Source organism: Ambystoma mexicanum, chromosome 14 (assembly GCF_040938575.1).
Source record: "Ambystoma mexicanum isolate Mex_15411 chromosome 14, UKY_AmexF1_1, whole genome shotgun sequence".
Classification (NCBI taxonomy): domain Eukaryota; kingdom Metazoa; phylum Chordata; class Amphibia; order Caudata; family Ambystomatidae; genus Ambystoma; species Ambystoma mexicanum.
In genome coordinates, this window is record NC_090940.1 from 207,120,374 (window position 1) to 207,142,581 (window position 22,208).

The 22,208-nt window shown below is 45.2% G+C and overlaps 1 protein-coding gene across 1 annotated transcript in view; it reads left to right on the top strand.

The window, feature by feature from the left end:
- SNAPC1 (small nuclear RNA activating complex polypeptide 1) overlaps positions 1-22,208 on the top strand; it is a 438,004-nt gene that overhangs the window by 272,282 nt on the left and 143,514 nt on the right. Inside the window, exons 7-8 of the mRNA XM_069638930.1 lie at positions 14,442-14,504; positions 16,386-16,530. Coding sequence (XP_069495031.1) covers positions 14,442-14,504; positions 16,386-16,530 — 208 coding nt within the window. The remainder of the gene's footprint in view (positions 1-14,441; positions 14,505-16,385; positions 16,531-22,208) is intronic.

Genomic DNA, 22,208 nt, shown 5'->3' on the forward strand with positions numbered 1-22,208 from the left:
CTTCAAGACTTTCCTCTTCCTTCTCTCTCCCTCTACCCTGGGGGTTGAGTAAAGCGTGTTTGAGTGCCACAATCGCGCATTGGGTCCCATGCTATATTGAGATCCCCTAACAGTAGTATGCCCCCTTCCGCGAACTCTTCCAGCAGCCTGAGGGTGGTTTTTAAAAAGCCCTGCTGATAAGTGTTGATTTATAATGTGGCCACCGTCAACTTGTTAACACCCAGTTGCAAAATGGAGAATATATATCTGCCCTCCTTGTGGATCTTGGAGCGTAGTACTTTAATGAAGTTTACTCTCCTAAAGGCTATAAGCACACCTGCGACCTTCCCGTCAGCATTTGCCTGCAACACTAATGGATACTGACGCAGCAGAGTTTACCTCTATCCGTCCTCCGTGTAGGGGTTTCTTGGAGCGCCACCAAGTCTGGTTGTTGGTGCCTCAATAGTCCCTCTACCTTCCTTAGTTTCTGTGGGGTGTTAAGCCCCTTAACATTCAACGATAAACACCTGAATTAAATGTATGTGGCTCCATCTTATGTGGGGTCGCCATTTGAACATGTCTGACTAACATCACATTTACGTACTGCTACTGAACTCCGAGTTGCCCCCTTTCGCCTCCCCTTTCACCTCCCGTTTCGCAAAAAGTTCCCTGGTGTGAAACCCAGAACCTAGTGTTACCCAGGGTACAAACCCCCAGCTGTGGATCACCTGCTGCCCCAGGGGTGAGTGCAGGGTAGACTACCACCCCTATCTGGTCCCTGAACAGATGAAGTCAAGCTGTCCCTCTCCATCTCCATTCCTATGCGTATCTTCGTTAGCAGTTCAAGCACAGTGCCCAGTAGAGTTCCTTTATTGCGCCCTCATTTCGCAGTTTTCGGGGTTGGCCCTCTAAGTCTATCTCTGTCATCTTTCTGTGCGCCTTTGTATTTCCTCCTTCGTTGATCGATTGTAGACCGTTCCCCAAATGCAAGTGTTTGGCGCGTCCTTCCTTCTCAACCATAGCCAATGAACCCATTACAGTTTCTTACTCAATTTTGCGCCGCGCCAAACCAGCTTCTCCAGATGCTATTCTGTGCTGCCTAGCGTCCAATGTAAAGAAGAGACCAAATGGAAATGTCTATTTGTACTTGATTTCGCGTGCCTGAAGGCTCCTACCACTAACTGCATGTCTCTGCATTTTTGAAGGGTTATCAATGATAAACCTTGATAGAGTTGGATTTCCCCTCCGTTATGTCATTGGAGCAGACAAACGTGCTGTTCTCAGTACCTGCTCCTTCTGCGGGTATGAAGATTAGACTGCCAACATGTCCCTGTGGTGAGCACCAGGTTCCAACCTCTTCAGCCCTGTCCTATGGACCCTGTCAAGTGGGACCGTTGTAGTTTCCTCCCCTTCTATAAGGTCTGCAAAGAGCTCCATTACTGTCCCTTTAAGCTCTACATCGGTCAGATTCCAGGAGATTCTTCAGGTGGATATTGGAACGTCTGGAGCAGTTCTCCAACTCTTCACATTGGATCTTGAGATAGTGTGTTACCCTGGGCAGTTCTTCTACTGCGATGTCCGATTTTACTGTCCTCAACCAGACCCTGGATTGCCTTCTCATTTGCATCTACTCGGTCCCCTAGTGCAGAGATTTCTTTGCCAAATTTGGCCAATGAGAGTTTCATTTCCGAAGGGAACGCAGTAAATTGAGTTTGGAAAGAGGCAGCAAATTTGTCTTGGAAGTCCTGCAAGCTCTTGGCAAAGTCGTCTTTTGATGCTGCCATGTTTGAGTCTGTAATGGATAGGGGCAAGAGGAGTATTTGTTCCACTTGGGACGTGGGGGTGACCATCTATGGATTCCTTACTAGGAACCTCTCCAGTGGATTGAGTTGTTTGTGATCTAATAATACTTGCCCCGCGGGTGTCTGCTTCTTCCTACCACCTGGCATGTGTGTACAGCCCTTACTCCTGCACAAGTTCCTCTATCCGCCCGATGTCCACTTAAATGGAAGGTCCTGATTGCAAGGCCTCTTTTCCCCATACTAATCACCTTGCGAACTTGGCCCTCAGACTACAGCAGCTTCCTTCTAAAGTGGGGTGTATACAGCCCTGCTTATTCCCCTTGCCACTCCCGGCACTTACTGCTTTTTTTCACCTGGGGCTTTGATCCTCTAATATCACGCGGGAACCTCTCTCGCTGTCCCTCACCAGCGATCTCTGCTCATGCCGCTCCAGCAGCTTGGAGTTATTTTAAGCATCAGTCCGCTGAGGTCGCCTCAGGAGGCAATTTCTGCTGCAAGAAGAAATTATGCTGCGCCTCCAGGACTGCTCCCCGGGGGGTTTCGCTGCCCTGCTTCAATGTGGATAGTTATGTGCCACGCCCAGTGCAGGTGCCAGCGTCCTCTGCAACTGAGCAGGTGTTGGTATCTCCTTCAAATCACCTCCACAAGTCTGCTAGGGGGGTCCCACCGACATCCCCACTTTGTTCGGGTACCGCACCAAGACCTTTCCCAGCTCGGCTAACACACCGGGCAAAAAATAGAAGCTAACCTCTCTGCGGCACGGCTTAAGTCTCAGGGACGATGCCCCTTGCACATTATGCTGGCATGTGGATAGCCAGTGCAGATGCTGCTGCAAGCAATTGTACAGAAATTTACTGTAAGATTCACATAAAGAGCTTCTCACACAGTCGGTTGGCTGAAGGCCATGCAATGGCATGCTTTTGCATGATGAGAGGAGAAGGAAAATGGTTGCTGTATAGTGAGGACAGCAGACGTGGACTCTCGCACTCAGGTGGTGGTCCGTGTTTGAAAACCACAAATACGTTTTTCTCAGAAATGGCAAACTAATGTAGATCCAGCATAAAAGACACAAAGAGATTAAGTGAATGTGGTTGCAGAAAAACAGGGGGTTTGTTAGAAAGGGATGAACCTCACCAAGCAAAGTGATCTTAGTGTCCTGATGAAGGCCGCTGTTTGACCTCAATAAAGGACGCAAAGGATGGGTGTACCTCTGTAGGGTTTAGCTGAAACACTTTGGGTGTCATTACACGTTTGCTGGTATTCTGCCAATAATTCCCGTGAAATATCGGCAAACTGTATTACCGTTCCCGCCGCCTGATATGCCAGAATTCCAGGGATATTACAGGTAGCAGGAATGCTGGAATTCCCCGTCCCATGGAGTCCTATAGGACTGGTATCTTTTTAATTCTGTATTAAACCGCAAGCACTTATTTGACCGGATATATCTATTTATTTGACCTGAAAGATCCATATGCGACTTAACACATTTGTTTTCACTATATCAGTGTAGTTATTTACTAGAGATGTGTGTGGACGTATTCCCCCACCCTCTCTGCCCCCCTCACAAATAAGTGCTTTCGTCACAGCACTAGATTAAGTATTTAGTGTCAAAATGTACATATCTTTGTGAATCTAACCTCCATTTTTATCTAATTGCAAATGTTATTTCCAAGTAAATCTTTACTTTTTTTCTTACAAAGTGCATAAGGGTTAGGCACCTTATTCAACTGCCGTGTATTATTATTCTGTTAATGAATTAATGTATTAATATGGTTAAATAAAAAAAGTTAAAAACATGAAGAAAACCTCACCCCAGTATATTCTAAAAACATGAATGGTCTTATATAACTCTGCTACCCCACTGCCTATTTGTGGGTCCACTACCAGAGGTAGGCACACAACCTACATTAATATGGGGTAGGGAGAACAAGGGAATGCCCCCCCACACCCACCGGTGCTCTGTCTGCACATTCAAGTACAGTGTGCTAAATACACATCCAACCCCCGGTATGTGTGGAAGGCCCTAGATCTGGTGGTCCGCACTTAATACATATATGTAGAAGATGGGAGTAAAAGGAAAGAAGACATTTCTCCCTACCAGAAAAAAATTATCTCGAAGGCCAAACCAACACTGCATACTTATTTTTACCCCTTGGGGTATAGAACTAAAAGTAATATAAATATGCACACAATAGCTTCAGAGTGTAGGAAATGCTTCCAAGAATTAGACATGTTGGTACCGTAGCAATACATTTCATGACAAATATTTACATTGTTACCAAAATTAGCTAGTGTTAAAACACATTCACCATTAGAGAAATGCAAAGCATGACTAAAAAACGGCATTAAAAATGACAGGCATGTCCTAAAATTATAGTTCTTGGTCCAGAGCTCACTGAACTACTTCTGGGTGCAGTACACATGTCCGGGGGCATTCAAGTACCCTCTTGAGTCAATTTAAGAAAATTCCAGGACTGGTTGAAAGTTCCATAGGAATTAATGCAAAGAAAGTCAATGGGCCATCCGCTTTAAATGGAGGTAAGTTCGTTCCACAGCACAGGTGCAGATTCTATGGAAGACATCCCATAGAAGGCCAGAACAGTCCCCAAAGAAGAGATCCAGGGGTCGATGGACTGACAAACCCTGGAGGAATAAGCAGTAGAGGCAGAGAAACCCCACTAGAAGTCTGAGAAATGCAGTAGAAACTCTCCTTCAAATAATCTAGACCCCCCAGACCAGAGGGAGCTCTGAGGGTGAGTGTTATTAATCTCCCCTCCCAGGGCCCAAAGTATGTACTCTATTTTTTTTGTATTCATATAGCGTCATATGCCAAAGTGCTGTTCAGAGTTAAAAATTGTACAAATAATGTAAAACAAATTGGAAAGCACAGGTTAATCAGTAAGCAGGTGGGTCTTAGAATGTCACCGGAAGGCAGAGCAAGAAGACAAAGATGGAAGGTAAAGATGGAAGGTAAAGGAGCATTCCAGTGCTTCGGGGCCAAGAGGGTAAAAGAACTGAAACAGGAATTTGCACAAGGAGAACGAATAACAGTTGCACAAGGAGAACGAATAACAGTAAGAACAAAACGGGACTGAGAACAGTCATTGTGGAACATAAAAAGAAATATGAGAAGAAAGTAGGGAGGGGCAAGACTGTGAAGATATTTGAAAACCGGACAAAGCAAGTTAAACAGCTGTGAATCAAAGGGGAGCCATTGGAGAGAGGCAAGAGCAGGGGCAGTAGATTTGTGGGGGGATAAAGAGAAAAGGCGAACAGCTGATTCATAGCTAGAACGACGAGGAGAGAGATGAACCGCACAAAGACCTAGTAAAAGAGAAGAAAAGTAGAATGGGGGTGAATTTAGAGAAGAAACCAGAATTTTAGTAGCAGAAAAAGAAAAAGCCTAGCCTTCCGAATATTGAAAACCTATAACCGATGGGAGAGGGAGAGAGCAGAAATATGAGGAGAGAAGAGTCCAAGATTGTGGGCAGAAAGAGAAAAAAGAGCAGGAGGAGGAAAGGAAATAGAGCGGGGGGCGGCAAAGGAGGAGGCATAGTCGTAGCTGAGAAGAAAATAATTTGTCTTGCAGGGGTTTAGATGAAGAAAGTGAGCCGACATCCAAGACTGAATGGCAAGAAGACAAGAGGTAAGAGTAGAGTGTATGGGGAGAAAGGACAAATAAAGAGCTGTGTTTCGTCGGCTAGAGATGATGGGGAAAGACCAAAAGAAGAAATGAAAGGCAAGAGGGACCATGTAGAGAGAAAGGTAGGTTACCCAAGACCGAACCCTGAGGAACAGCATACCGAAGAGGTAAGACCAGCTCAGGACAGAGAGCGTGCAATTAGTAAGGTATGAGCGAAACCATTTTGACTGAACCACCGAAACCTAGACCAGAAAGAGCGAAGAAGAACAGTGATCAACATTATCAAAAGCAGCAGACAGGTCGATTAGGACCAGAAGATGAGATTGCCTAGAGTAACGAGCAAAAATAAGAGAATCACAGACAGAAAGGAGAGCCGTTACGGTAGAATGTAAACGGCAAACACCAGATTGATAGATCGGAAGAAGAGAAGAATTGACATAAGAGACTTGAGAATAGACGATACGTTTGAGATATTTAGATAGGAAAGGTAAAAGTGAGATAGGGTGATGGTTTCTTGAAAATAGGAAGGATGGAGGCATGCTTGCATAAAGAAGGTAGAACACTGAAGAGAGAGATTAAAGGGCAAAGTCGGGTACAGAGAAAGGCAGGGGTAGACCTTTGGGATAAGGGAGGAAGTAAGTGCATCTGAAGGAGAGACCGTAGGGTGCGCTTTAGAAAGAATGCCGGAAATGTCAGTAGCAGTGAGAGGATGGAAAGAGGACAAAGAAGAGGAGGGCTAATGCTGGGGCAGGAAGAAGGGGAGACGATAGATGAGTAGAGCAGAGTAACTTTAGAAGAAAAGTAAGAGGCAAGATCGGATGCAGAGAAGGAACGGTCAGGGGTAGAGGAAGAAAGGATACGATTAAAGGTCTGAAATAGGTAGTGATGGTAGGCTGAAAGAGAATGGTGAAAACTGACCCAGCACAGAAAAACAACCCAGGTGCTTGTTACAGGTTCTGGTGCCCAGGGGCTTGCACCCTGAGCCAGCACTAACCCAGAAATGGAACAAACAACCCTCACATGGTGCCTATTTTATAACCTGCAGCAATTTTAACTCTTTGGGAAAAACTTGGGAAGGTAAGATTGCCGGCAAAGATGGTTCCCAGAAGCTTAGTGGCAGAAGGATGAAGGCAGCATTGCAGCAAACAATTGCAGGGCACTGGCAACACCTGGAGGCAACCTTCGACTTCCAAAGCTAATGATTTGGTGGGTTGAACTATCGGCACTCTTCTGGGCAACGGCAGTGACCCACAGCCAATCAGAAGACTGAGGTGGGAAACGGATAGCTGCAGTGGTAAATGGTCCATAAAATGGTTCCAGCATTGAATGCTCATTCAAGCAGATTTGGGGAGGCAGCAGGAGTCTTCAGGAAGCCCTGACTGGGCCTCCAGAGGCACAAACCCAAACGGGGGTATGCCCCGGTATCCAACCAGTATGGCCAAGTAGTGGCTTTAATCTGTAAAAGACTGGTAATCGGCAGGAACAGCTCCTTAAGTATGTCTGCAGACCCGCTTCTTCCAAGCGGCAGAACAGGAAAACAGGAGAAGGGACAAGGCAGGCTCTTGGGTCCACTTCAAAATGGGGCTGGCCAAAGCCCCCCACCCCATTCTTTGAGCCATGCCCTGCCCATGTACTCTCACTCTGAGGAGGTCACAAGGCCTATTGTGGTTTGGCAAATACCATCTTGTAGCTTTATAAACATGTTCCGGAGAAGGCAATTCTTTCATCAGAAAAGAATTGGCTTTGGCAATGCTGGCATTCTACACCCAGTGGGTTCCACAGCAGCTAGACTCAACAACATGTATGAATCCCAGCATTTATCACAAGCTAAAGACATGCTCTAGTATGGGAAAGTAAAAGTGGACCACGCTTATCCCGCAGCTTAAGGAGCTGGGTTCAGACGACGCGCTGCAGTTAAGCAAGGATGGTGAGCAGCTGGGCCTATGCTTCAGTCGAACATAACCTTTTATCTTTTTCCTGTACCTACTGCATGGGAGACAATGAGACTTGCAGATTTGCAGGGCTTTCTTCTACGATGTGTCAAGTCTAGGGAGGTCCAGGGGCAGTGGGTGCGAGGTCCGTTCTGGTGTCGGAATTGGGTCAGGTTGTGGTGATGGCGTTCTGAAGACGGGCATGAAGAGATGTCGATTGGCTGAGAATCGAGGATAGAATTAAATTTAAGTCTATGAAAATAGTCCACAGGTGCCTATTTGGTGATGCACCTATTTACTTTAGGAAACAATTCTCAAGATACATCCCCCGGCCATATCTAAGATCAGCAGACCAGGGCCGGCTTAATGTGCCGCACTTCAACCGTGCCGCTGGCCTTGGCAGATCCTTTCGAGTGCAGGCAGCGCATCATTGGAACAAGCTGCCATCCACCCTTCGGCTAGAGGAAAACTACCAGACTTTCAGGAAACTACTGAAAACTCACCTGTTCCAATGAGTTACTTGACCTGATAAAATAGTCTGCTAGTACCTATATTAATTGTGTGTAGTCAGTCTGTCCGTTTTGTTTTTTGTGTTTCCATGCCCTGATGCCGGGGGGGGGGGTTCCGGCGCGATACAAGCATACAAACATGAACAGATATCCATGGGACAGACTACCTCCAGAGACCTCCATGACACACGGGAGTCCCCATGATCAGGTGGTGACAGGTGATCTTCGTAGGACGAACAAAGGAGCAGGCTCTGCTCAGCTTCTTTGTTATAGGAGGTTGAAACTGCAGGAGCCAAACCTTTTGTTTTACAAGTTGAAAGATCAACCAAGTATCATGTTTGCACTCTGCATGGCCAAGGTTGCAGTGAGGAAGCCCAAGAGAGAGCTTGTCGCCAGCGGGTGGTCGAGGGACAAGAATGCTCAGATTCTCAAGCAAGGGCTGTGTGACAAGTTGTTCCCACCATGCAACGGATCACAGCACTGAATAAGGCCTACTTGAGATCAGGACAGAGGAGAAGGGCTTCACCAGGACTGGACTGGAGGCGATGTTGACAGCTGCAATGGTCAGCCATGGGTCTTTTGTGGGCTGCAGTTCTTTGTAGGGGTCTTTACTCCAACAATGATCTCTCATGTCTCCAGGAATCCTCCTTTCTATCAAGGTTTTGGACTGCAGTCCCCACAAAATCTGCCAACGGGTAATGTCTGCATCATTTAAAGTGGCAGGTGCTGTCATTTGCTGGGCAAACATGTTGCCCATCAACAGACACTCAGTGACATGGATGTGAACTGGGACAAGACAGTCCCACCCCCCCACATCCGGCCACACATACTACCACTTTGCCTAGGAAAGCAGAGGCTTTGCCCGGGAAAGGCATTTCCATGTATGCTGATTGCAGACCCAAGAGTACAGGAAGAAGGCGAAAGGACAATATGGCCAAAGAACCAGTGAAAATCTCATGGCACGATCATTTTAGAACACATGGTACTCTGTATAGCATTACACGGTAAAATAAAAAAGTGAATGAGAAAAAAGTCCAAAACACAGTAGAAAAATATCTGCCACCTACCCATTATTAAAACATTGAATTTGTAAACGCCAAGTTAAAAAAGTATACAACGTATCCTAACCACACTTCGCTTTAAGGTGATGTGTGCAGCTTTAAAAATACAAGAAATGTACTAAGGGACACATGTTCTCCCATCACTGATGGTCTTATGGACTGGTCAGTTTCCATATGATCACAAAGCAAGAAAGTAAAGCATATGGTTTTACTGGTCTCCAAAAAGCTAAGTCAGCAGTCCAAGCATAGCAAAAAGAAAGGGTGTCCAATATAAGTCTATGTGAGGAAATGAGAAAAAAGAATCATTCCTAACTCACGTCATAACATGCAATGTCATTACTGCACCACAAATCATTTATATGGCAGAGGTGCTTTTAACAAATCCCACATAACCTATTATTGCCCGACATATCGTAGCCTGACCTGACGCTCATATGACATATATTTGGATTTATAAACACCATGTGTCCAAGTGCTGTACATAAGTTAAAAAAAAAAACAGTATACAATTCATGGATAGATAAAATGCAAGCAACTGGAAGTAGCTGTCTTCAGAACTAGAGAAAGGGGAGAAGACAAGATGCAAAACAAGGCAAAGAGTGGGTGCACAGTGAAGAGGGAAAGGGAAACCATGCTATAATTTGGGAACACAAAGAGAAAAATAATTGCAACTGGACTGGTCACAAGGATGGGGAGAAGTTAATAGTATTATAGAGAGGGAAAGTGGGATAAAGTAAGACTGAGCTACGCTGTGAAAATATTTAAAACCAATAAAAAGCAAAGAAAACCATAGAGATTAAAGGAAAGGCAGCAAAGGCACTCTAAGGAAGAGATGGATGAATGAGATGTAAGTTTGAAAACTAGAGGATTGGCAGAGTTGAAAATTAAATTCAGTGGGGAAAGAACATACATGGGAGGCAGAAGAACACAAACCAGAAGAAAATTGATTGCGCCCCTCTACAGGCTGAAATACAGAAGGCCTCGTCCTGTAGGGGGTGCTGCCTGGAGGGAGGTCGGAAGACTTTGGAGCCCAAAGAGGTGGGAAGGGGGTTGGTATAGTGTGGCGGCAGGGGTGAAATAACGAAGGGAGGAAGCGGCAAAAGACTGACCTTGCAGGAGTGGGGGCAGCCTTTACAGCTACCTTGCACAAGGTCAGTCATTTTCTGTGCAGGGTTTAGACCATGAACTGAAAAAAAGTAAGTGAGGTGATGCACATCTTAGTAGCGAGTAGAGAAAATGTGTCTTTCAGATGTTATAAAGTTGATAATGGTAGGTGTGAGCAATAGATGAAATGTGAAAGGAGAAGTGGACTGAAGAATCAAATACGACGCGTTACGAGTAGAGGGTGAAAACAAGTGGTAGGAGGAAAATAAAGGAAGGAGTGAGCCAACCACAAGGAGAGGGAGCAGGAAGGAATAGTTTAGACTTGGTTGAAATTAGATCGAAACAGTGAGGAAGAATTCACAATCTAATGGCAGAGTAGCAGAAATAGAAGAGTAAAGTTGAGCAGAGAAAGAAATAAAGATCTGGGAGTTGGTGTAAAAATGTGTAAAAGAATGAATAATAGGAAAAGTGGAACAGTACAAAGACTAAATAGGTGTGTCCCAAGCATTGAGCTTTGGAGATCGCCATAATGTAACAGAAAAGTAAATCAGGAAACCGTTGGAACGATTAGAGAGGGAGAAAACCAGAAAAGAGATGTACCAAAGGCCCAAGAAAAGAGAAAAGAGAACAGAGAATAATGATCCAAAATGATGCAAGAAAGTCTGAAGGAATAAGACTCGAGGATAGCTTAGAATACTGAAGAAACAAGGAAATATTTCACATGAGCATTTTCATCCAAATGGAAGGGGCGAAAACGAGATTGTAATTGGAGAAGACATTTGGAATCATGGTAGAGGGAAAGTTATCAGCCTATTCCATGAGTTTGGAAATGAAGAGGAGAAAAGTATGGTAGTTGAAGAGCTGTGTCTAGTAGCTTTTTTTTATAAGAATAGTTGCTCCCGGGGGCAGGGAGGAGGGGACGAATTAGAAGGGCTTTTACATAGGAGATAGGGATGAAATGAAGGAAGAGGGCATGGAACTGAGAGGAGCACTGGATGGATTGGTTCGATGAAGTCTGAGCTGATGTAAATCCTCAGAGATGGAGCAAACGGGAGGAAAGAACAGGAGGATAAAAGTAGTAAAGTAAGAGGCACACTCAGAAGCAGAAAGAGCACAGTATTAAGAAGGGAAATTAGTTGACCTATGGCAAGTCAAAGCAAGAGATGACAAATTACATTGTGTATCCAATCCAATTCAGTATTTTCACTTGCAGTACAACTAGCACAAATCCTTGATCACTGCTCCAGCACAAAGACCAGTGCAAAGAGCACCACTCTTTTGCTACTGGATCTTTCCCCTCCTCCCGCAAGCACTCCCTTGTGCACCCCCTTTTGAATAGACCTTCAGCAGAGCCGACTTATCCAGCAAACTACTGCCCTATTTCTTTCACCCCCTTCCTTGGGGAAACTCCTGGAGAAGTTGGCCTCCCCCCAACTTACCTCAAACACTGAACTTGTTGGCGGTCTCCATGACCATCAATCTGGATTCCGAGCATCCAGAGGCACTGAAACTGCTCTTCTTAACACCCGTGAAGAACTGCTTGCATCTCTGGATTCTAACTCTCCAGCTGTCCTCGTTCTACTTGATCTCGCCTCTGCCTTTGACAAGGTCAACCACTCCATCCTCATAAAACGGCTTCATGATACCCTGGGTATCTCGGAGCGGGCACTGGACTGGCTGACCCCCTTCCTAACTGACCGTCTGTCTCAGGTTATGCTGGGCACCTTCTCCTCACCTACCTCCTTCTCCACCTGTGGTGTCCCCCAGGGCTCCATCCTCTGCCCCTGGCTCTTTAACACTTACCTTGCTTCGCTGGCATGCATAATTTCCTCCTTCTCCCCCCACTTCCATGCTATGCAGGTGATACTCTACTCTTCTTCAAACTTCCTGCTGACCCCCTTGCTTCTTCCATCATCCTGACTGCCTATCTGTTATCCAGTCCTGGTGCACTTCCAATGATATCTGCCTCAATGCCAACAAGACTGAGATCCTTCCTATTGGGACCCCTGCTCCCTCTTTCTTCCCCTCACTCTGGCCATCCTCTATGGACTCTCCCCCTTCACCTTCATAAGAAGCCAAAAACCCTGGAGTCATCTTGGATTCATCTTTCCTTCCTCCCTCACATTCAGGACATTGCCAAGAAATCCAACTTTCAACTCTTCCTTCTCAAAGGAATTCTCCCTTTCCCCACTTTCCCCCAGAAGCTCAATGTTACTAGAGCTCTGGTTCTCTCTAGGCTTGTCTACTGCAATAGCCTACTCTTGAATCTACCCTCTTCCTCTCTACGATCCCTAAAGGTAATCCAGAATAGGGCAGTGAGACTTATCTGTGGTATCAAGCCCAGGGAATACATCTCTCCTGCCCTAAACTCTTCACTGGCTCTGGTTGCTGCATGATTAAATTCAAATCCCTCCATCATCCGCAAGGCTGTCTGGGGCCGGGGACCACGCTATCTGCAACTTGCTATCACTAAATATTCTCCCTCTAGACCTCTATGTTGCTCTGGTACCAACTCTGTGTGAAGCGTTTTGCTAAACAGATGGCCGGAAGCTGATCTCTTGCTTCAGCAGACCCCCTATTGTGGAACAGCCTCCCCATTCCTCTTGAGCCAGACCTCCTCAAATTCAGGAAGCTCCTCAAGACTTTCCTTTTCACTTCCTCCTTTCTTCCTCTGCTAACCTTGCAGTCTCTGATTGGTGACCAGGGCCCTTGTGTGTCCTCGGGATCCTGACCTCCCACACCCAATCGCCTCAGCCTACACACAGCACTTGCCTCAGCACCCACTGGCCTACCCCCTCTGTAGGCTTGCACTTACCCACTTACTGCAGCTCAGTGCTCCCTAACACTTACTATACTTTCAACTTACATCTGCTGCTCATCCACTAGCACGGACATTCCAGCACTTGCCCCCACTCGCTCCTCCCCTCTTCTCTCTTTACACTTGCACGTTCTGAATACTCACAAGGCCTAGTAGGTTCGTCTTCATTGCCCAGTGTATGTATTGTTTTCAATCCCATGTTCCCTCCCGGTTGCCATGTGGGTACTTTGAAAAAACGATTTAATTGTTGTATAAGCGCCTAATAAATGCACAATAAAATAAAATAAATCACTGCGTTAATCACGCAAGTAATGCAAATGTCATAAAGAAGTTCCCATAGAGAAGTGGTGCACAAACCCCGACACAGAACTGTGGGATTGCAGACAGGCACGCTGGTTCAGACGCTGACTGGCAGTCCACCCCAGACACCTTGAAGTCCAATGGCAGATTAGCTGTGTCCGCTGTTGCCTGCAGCCTGCTACCCACTGAAGCCCTGGGCCCACATGTGACACATTGGTCTCCCTTCTTTTCCCGCCACCAGAAATAGAAAGTAAAACTTCCTGGGCGATTTCACTTATGACTCTGCAATGAAGTGCTGTGTGAACATGATGGAAAGCTACCACGATGTGGGGCTTAGTTTATAAAGTGTACATCATGTGAACTAATACTGATCTGCAGAGTGGCGATACTGAATATATGCCATGACGTTTCAGCTGGGTATAATTGAAACTGGCAATGATTTGTGAAGTGGGAATTCAATAGCTTGATAACTGTGCATAATGTAAACTGGTAATGTGCTACCCTGGTTCAAAGATATATATGCACAAAAAACAGAGAATAATGTGTTCCTCAAAATATTTGATAGCTTATAGTGGCTTTACACTTTTTGATTTTAACTGTGGGCCTTTCATCCTAAATCACCCTTTCTCTCTTCTATCCTGTTTCATACGTTTTAGCCATTTTAAAACGGTTCTGTTTTCTTTCCCCCCCAATTGTTTCATTACCCCTTACCTTCATTTTTTGATTGAATCCAAAAACTCTTTGCCTTATCAACCTTTGGCCTTCCAGGTGAAACCATAGCTACCTCGTTGATTTTGGTTTTTTAAACTCGTTTCCCGCCAGCTTTGCGCAGAACAGAATAATACAGCTTTTAATCAGTGCACACCATTGGTTACATTTGCTGCCTTTCTTCCATTTTCTTTGAAATGAAGAGTACGGCTGGAGGTTGGGCACGTGTTGTCAGCTACATTAACAGAAGGCGAATGATACAGGCAGGAAATGTTAGTAAAATAGACCACGAGTCTGGTGTGTAGAGAAACTTCCAAGTATATTGAAGGAAAACTTAGTTTGATGAAGTTAACGGCGAAAATTCCATGTTATTCGTCTGGTCGATCTGTGATTCCTGATTTTAAGATTGCGAGATGGGGTCGGGCAGATCCCTGGAACTCCAAATGAAATGAAACCGAGCGTCCAGAGCGCTGCAGTGATGTAGATCATTGGGATCCGTGGGTATTTGCTAATCTGTCACTGCATGTCAGTGTGTCCGTTGTGTTGCCTGTCGACCGATCTAACTGTTATTCCACTTTTCTTTCAGAGCTGGGAAAGAGCCAGGACCATAGCAGCCATCAAATCCAAGTCCTACTCGACTGCTGTTCAGGTATGGCCAAGAACATTCATTTAGTTTTTTTTACAAATGGAGTTCTTCCTTAAAATATAACATTTGAAAGCTGTATTGTATCTTATTAATAGAATGTTCTTCGAGCTCTCCAATGTGCAGACTTGTTGAAGAAATCGCCCTTTTGGCCATTGAGAACATGTGGGTTGTGTTGTTGTTAACCTTTGTGTACCAGTGTGTTCAGAAAAGGGCGACCGGGTTTAAAGCTCCTGCATGAGCATTTCTTTCACTCATTTGATGAGTGAGTGCATCACTAACCATGACCCCTATCTTTAGACCGGAAGCCGATCTGAAACTGGGCACAGCTGGCATTGCAAAGCCAGGTGCAATGTCCTCTGTGTGGATGGAATTGCAGTCAAATGGTTCTTTGCAACAAGTAGACCTGAGCTTTAATCCGGAACTTGTCATGTTGTGCAATCTTGGCACACATCACGTCCCCTTCGTGCGCTTCATTAGCCGTATCCTCCAAATGTGTATAGCCATTAGAAGCAATCTGGTAATGAGAATCACTAGTGCATGTTTGCCAGTGTTTTTTTATTGAATAGATCCACTTTATTGCTCGGTTGTTTTTCTTTGGCTAAAACCCACGTTAAAATATATGGGGTGATAAACCTACGACTTTTTTTGTGTGGAAGATGGCTTGCCTCGTTCTTAAATGTGCATATCCAGAGATAAAGTATAGAAATGCTTTGATTGTCCAATATTTGGGCAAGGAGTTTAGAGTTGCAAGAAAGTCGAGATCGGTTATGCCTATTTTGGCTGCTTTAAGATCTGATTATTGTGGCGGTACTCGCTGGTCTTCCCCGGGACACAATGATGGATGCTAAGGGACCTTTCCTGCGAGAGGGCGACCTATTTTTCGTACAAAAAGAATTCGTTGTTCTGGTTGCCGTGGAAATGGTAGCTGGGACTCTAGGTGGCACCCCTCTTGCATTTCCATGGCAACCTGCACGAGAGCAATAGTGTTGGAGGGGAGGTTCAGCTTATTAATGTACTTACTATTTTGTGGTTGCGGTCGACTTGATGTGTGAGTAAAGCAGCAAGAGTGTGTGAGCAGCTTACCACTCGCTCTGAACGCAGTCATTTTTAGTTTTGGATATTGGGTGGTGATAAAACGCCACCTATAAGCTGAAAATATTGCATTAGAGAACAGGTAGGGAGAAATGGCATATGAAGAGGGACACCAAGCATGTAGGGTTTTGGCTATGTACCCACCCATTGACTGGACTGATCATGGCCATGTCAACCCTTGTGGCCGTTCCCACCCACTTCCTGCCCAAAACACATCCTCCTGCGTTCTCTTTGCGCTAGCTCCATCAAGCCTTACCATCAAACGTTGTGCTCGAAATGCCTGCCAGTGTCTTTCAAATTAACAAGGGGCGGTCTTGCGTGTCCCTTTGCCAGACATGTCTTTCAAAGCAGTCTTCTGCGAATGAATGAATGAATGACTTAATTGGATCTGTAAACGTGCTACTGGTGTAATAAAAATGTCTGAACCAGGTCTGCTTTCAGCCACTCGATATGTAAGCACTGTACAAGTCCTGTTAAAAACAAGTTTTTGGGACAGCCAACAGTTTTGCCATGTGTATAAGTATTACGCATTTGTAGGGCGCTTCCGTTATATGCACAGGTACTTGCAACATTTTGCAGCTGCTACCATCAATGACCAGTTAATACCACTTCTAAAGTGCCTGGCAAGTGCCTTTCCCATGCCTACGCAAAAGTCCAAACTGTTGCCAATGCTTGTTACCCATGGCTGCGTACCCAGCATTCTGGCTTTGGCAGCCACTCCTTTCTGCTGATAAACTGACCCGTTTTTTAAAAACATTTTTCATGTTTTTTTTTTTTTTTTTGACATTTCAGGCCCCAAAGTCAAGAAGGCATCGACAAGTAAAAGTTGAATCTTCTGAATCAGGATCTGATCAGGGGAAAAAGAAATTGACACGGGAGCAAAGAACTAGAAAGAGATTACATCCTCGATGGAGAAAGCATTCTGAAGAAGCCCCAGGTAGATATTTAAATATTTAAAAGTGATGACGTGCGCCACTCGCCCAAATGTCTGTGGTCAAGTTGTTTCAGAACTAGTCTGTAATGATCCACAGCAACTTTTGTTCGCGTTTTTGTTCTTTCAACTTTGTCATTATACACATCTTTTTTCAGCATGGTCCTAACACCAGTTAAATTATGGTGGGTTTAAAAAGGCTTGAGAAAAAGCCCTTCCACCTGAAATGTGAAAAGTGCAGTATTCCATTTGAGCCAAGTCACACATGCCACAATGCCGCCTAGAACCCATTGCTGGAAGTAAACCTCCAGTTTAGAGATACATTAGCAAGGCATTGTGGGTATGCAAATTACCTCAAACGCAGGCCTGTTAGCTCCAGGAAATTGCCTTTGTTTTACAGGGCAGTGCTATTTTATACATAGTTTGTCTTAGAAGGCAGTGCTACTTTATGAAACTAGCTATGCAGTTGTCTCCAGTCTTGTGAAATGTTTCTTGGGCTGATTAACTATGCATAAAGTAGCACTGACCGCTAAGGAAATTTCCTGGAGCAAACCGGCATGTGTTTGAGCTTGCTGATGTAGCGCTGAGCTGGAGGTGCTAGCTCCAGTGATGGTTACTAGGTGACGTTGTGGCATGTGTGACTTGGCTCAAATGGAATATTGCACTTTCACATTTCAGCATGGTCCGTCCGATATGTTCTCATTTGCTAATAGTGTAAATAAAGTATGTAATCCCTGTGATTTAATCGTAGAGTAATAAAAAGTCTGCCTTGAACCATGATGATGGTAAATTCATTTTGAGGGTCAAGATGGGGTGTAGTGTATCCGTAAGATATTTGCCAAAGACAATCTTGCACCTGAAGAACTGGATTTAACTGCACAGTTGCATTAAAGATGGCATAAAAATTAACATCTGTATTATTGTGATTCTAGAGGTCCTAGATCAATGGGGAAAATAAACCACAGCAGACCATTCAAGTGCCTCCTATCATCCTGCACTTCTATATCCTATCCCTTTTTCTCCATACTTGCGGCATGGAGACCCAGTGTGAACTGGAATGGAGCCCTCTGCACAGCAGAATTTATTTAGAAAAAGAGTGCCTGTGTGGAAATGCCAGCCTACTCCCCTTATGCCTTCATTAGTTCCCAACCATCAGTCCCTTTCTCAGCGGGGGCAGGTGAGGAACACGCCTTGGTATTTGATTTATTTATTGAGCATTTGTAAGGCGCTTATACAACAAGTAAATTACGTTTCAAAGCACCCACAGGGCAACAGGGAGGTAACATGGGATAGAAAACAATTAATACACTGGAGGATAAAGACAAACCTACTAGGCCTTGTGAGCGTTCAGAGCAGGCAAGTGCAGAGAGAGGGGAGAGGAGAAGGGGGAGAGGGGGCCGTGGGGGTGTAAGTGCTGGAGTGCCCGTGAGTGAGCAGCAGGTGTAAGTGCCCAGAGTAGGAAGTGCTAAGGAGCAATCATAAAGAATAAATGGGTAAGTGCAGGTCTACAGTGGCAAAGGCCAGCAAGTGTTGTGTGTGGGCAGAGGCTGAAGGCGATTGGGTGTGGGAGGGCAGGGCCCTGAGGAAACATGGGGACCCTGGTTACCAATCGCAGCGACTGTGAGATTAGCGAGGGAGGGAGGGAGGAAGGGAAGGAGGAGGTGAAAAGGAAAGTCTTAAGGAGCTTCGTGAATTTGAGGAGGTAGGAAGGGGAGGCAGTTCCATAAGAGGGAGCCAACTGAGGAAAGAGATAGGCCTCTGGCCCTCTATTTAGCAAAATGCTTGACACAGATTTGGGTACCAGAGGAACGTAGCGGTCTAGAGGGAGAATATTTAGTAAGAGCAAGTTGCAGATAGTGGGGTCCCTGGCACCAGACAGCCTTATGGATGATGAAGAGGTATTTGAACTTGATCCTTGCAGCAACCAGGAGCCAGTGGAGAGATTTTAGGGCAGGAGAGATGCAGTCACTGGGCTTGAGGCCAACGATAAGTCTTGCTGACCTATTCTTGATTCGCTGGAGGGGTTGTAGGGAGGAAGAGGGTTGATTCAAGAGAGGGCTATTGCAGTGTTAGGTAGAATTGCAGACTGTACCCTCTGGGAACACCACACACAATTAGGACTACAGGTGTAAGCAAAAACCAGCCTTTGGTATAAGTCTGTACCACACACATTTGGTAGCGAGCTGAGCAGCCAGGCTTCTCTTGAGAGGGAATGTGAGCAGTAGCAGAAGTTACACAGAAGTAGCACAATCACAGTGGTTCAAGTAGACACTTACACTCAAGGTTTCTTGGTAAAATTACTTAAACATTTATTTACAGTCACTTAGAAAACTTTCACTAGTAGAAATCAACTCAATATTAAACACCAATACACTACAGTATCAAAGTCTAAGTTAGAAAAAAAATCATAGGTTTGTACAAAGGGTTAGAAAGACACTTCGTTTAGGTAATGCAAATGTTTAGTGTACCAGCAGGATCAGTTCAATTCAATAGGCCAGACCAAAGTCAATAGTCTAGTGTTCTTGGATAGGACAGCACAGTTCTGGTACAAACGGAGAAGTCTTTGTAAAAAATTTTAGAAGTAGTTTTGCGATAAAGAAAAATATGCTGGGTCTCAAGCTGATTAGACCTGCGAGTTGGTAAAGTTTCACAAACTTTCACCGCAAGAGTTAGGATCTCTCAACCAAATGGCACAGTACCTTAAAGTGGAGCAAAAAGATGCAGCTCAAGACGCTGGTTCCTGGCAGGTCCTGCAGGTCTCACTGTTCCTGAGCCTCAGTTGTGGGGACAAGAGGGAGGACGTCTGGGGACTTCTGCACTGCATGGGATCGTCATCGGAGCAAACAAAATGGCGTCACTTCAGCTCCAGTAACTGTGGCTTCCAAACACACACTGTTATCCTTCCCCCTAGTTAACCTTAACCAGCTCTGAGAATGGTGTCCAGGCATTTGCTGAGTTTATTGGTCCCTCCAACTCAAAGGAAGAAGCTGTCCTTGAAGGAGCTTCTCTGTCGAGGGAGATTCCGGCAATTCGGGCCTGCAGCAGGGCTTCACTGGGCAAACCAACGGTCCAGGAGTTGCAGCAGCTGTCTTCCTTCAGCTCCTCTTCGGTTCTTTCGTTCCAGTGGTCGACTCTGCCTTCCAGTCCTGGAAACTCGCCTTTTAAACAGTTTTCTCCCATTCATCACAGCCTAGCTGCAACTCACCCAGCAGGGTGGCTGTCCCTGCCGAGAACAAAAGAACTTGAAGAGGATGCCTGCTGCAACTCCTGGACCGTTGGTATGCACGGTGAAGCCCTGCTGCAGTCCCGAAAACACCAAGTTCGTATCAACAGAGAAGCCCCTGCACGGACAACTTCTCCCTTTTGTTGGTGGGACCAATCAACTCCAAAGTAAGCCACCTGGACATCAATCTCAGAGCTGGTTGAATTTCCACAGATTTGCTGCTGGAAACCGTATAGCTAAGGAGAGGAACACCAGATTGTGTGCGTTGCTTTTAAGCTGGCCTAGAGCTTCAGGAAGAGCCTCTGGATTTCCAGGAAGCAGGACTGACCGAGCCAGAGCCCCCTCAACAGAGTGCGGGTCCCCAGAAGCAAGGAAAGTACATCTCGACAGCCGGGAAACGCAGTGTTGCTATTTCTGGTAGACGCGAGGAGCTGAAACACTGAACAGCCACTGAAAGTGAAGTTTGCTGGTTGCGAGTTTTGACCGTCCCAGTGCATTGCGGGAGTCCCCCCGACGTCCTCCCTCTTGTCTCCACGACTGAGGCCCAGGAACAGCGAAATCTGCAGAGCTGCACAGGAACAGAGGTCATCAACTGGATCTTTTCTTTATTTCTAAGGTACTGTAAAAAGCCTGAGAGAACTTGCCTCTTACTGTAGTGTAGAGTGCTTGCAACTTCTACAACTCGCAAGTCTAATCGGCTTGTGGCCCTACATTTTGATTCTTCTTTTCATCAGACTCCTAAGAACGTGTGCAAAGACTTTTCCATTTACTTACCAGAAGTGCTTCATCCTATACAAGACTTTTGCCCATTGACTTTGGCTTAGCCTATTGAATTGTATGACTCTTCTCGGAGGATCCAAAAGTATTTGCCTGCTTAAGAATATTTGTGGCCTCTTGTTGTTCTAATAACCTTTTCCTTTTGCCAACTTCTAAGAGTATTCTAAATGCCAACAGTAAGATATTAATGTCCCCAGCACCCTAATTATTGAAGTCACCTGTGGGTGTAGTATGTGTCTGTGGGCCATCCCAAAAGGGTCCTTACTGATTTAGAAACTAAGAGTGTACAGTATTGAAATATATTTGTATGTTACTATTGTATTGCTCCCTTCTGAAGAAGGCTTATTATGACTGATTAATAATTGTTTATGCAAGAAACCTTGCATGTAAGAGTTTATTTGAATACCTGTAACTCTGACAATCTTGAGATAAGCCTGGCTGCTCAACACGCTACCAAAACTGTATAGTACAAGCTTATACCAAAGTTGGCTTTCCTATACCTGTAGTCAGAGTTGTGTGTAATGGTCCCAGAGGGTACTGCATACAAACTTTGCCTAACACCTGTAGAGGATGGCCAGAGTGAGAGGAAGAAAGAGGGAGCAGGGGTCCAAATTGGAAGGATCTCAGTCTTGCTATCATTGAGGCAAAGATCATTGGAAGTGCACCAGGACTGGATGGCAGATGGGCAGTTCTGGAAGATGCAAGAGGGTCTGCGGGAAGTTTGAAAAAGAGTTGTCATCTGAAAAATCACCTAGACGCCAGGCATCACCCACACATACTGTCCAAGACATCAGCCATGGCTCTTTCTGAGGAGATCAGGCATATAAAGAGGTGTGGTATGTCGACCAAGATGATCCTAATGTTGGCCCGGACAATTCTATCAGGTTGATGAAGATGACCCACATGTTACCATTATTGGCACTCCAGATGTTGCAACTGAGGGTGGTCATAGATCCCCAGTTGACGACCAATTGTTATATAATTTATTAAAAAGGGGCGGCAAGTCATTTCAATATTCATACCAAAGAATCAGTGGACAACACTGATTTCGTGGAGGATATTTTAAATGATAAAAGGCCATTAGCCAGGCAATTCCTCTTTTACAATCAATGGGGCAATCAAAAGTATTGCCCCATCTCTTACTCCACACCCTCACTTACTAAGGCAGTTAACTCGAGAGTGAAATATTTTTTAAACCATCTCCATCTGACCCATTTTATATTGGGGCACCTGCAAAACCAGATTACCTTTTGGTCAGCAACACTAGGAAAAAAGCTGGAGTTCAACTTTCTAGTGCCGAGGCACCTCCCAATAAGGAATGCAAGCAATTGTGTACCTTAGGGAAAAGAACACACAGTGGAACAAGGTACTAAAATATCTCTAGTCCGTGCCCAAACCTGTAAGGTTACACCTTCTAAAGATCTCCACAGAGGGACAACAAGTAGCCCAAAACATTAAAACAAATATGTTGGACTCTGTAGACACTTCAGGGAGAGTAATTGACTAAGAGAACCTGCTTAAGAGCCATTCATAGTTCCGAGATTCCGGGTTTAAATTAGAGACTCTGGCAACAATAATCAACATGCCTGTTGAAGATTCCGTCCTATCTGGAAAGGCGTTTGACGATCAGCTTGAAACTACAAAAGAGCAGCATGAGACTTTAAAACATTAGGCTAAATCTCTA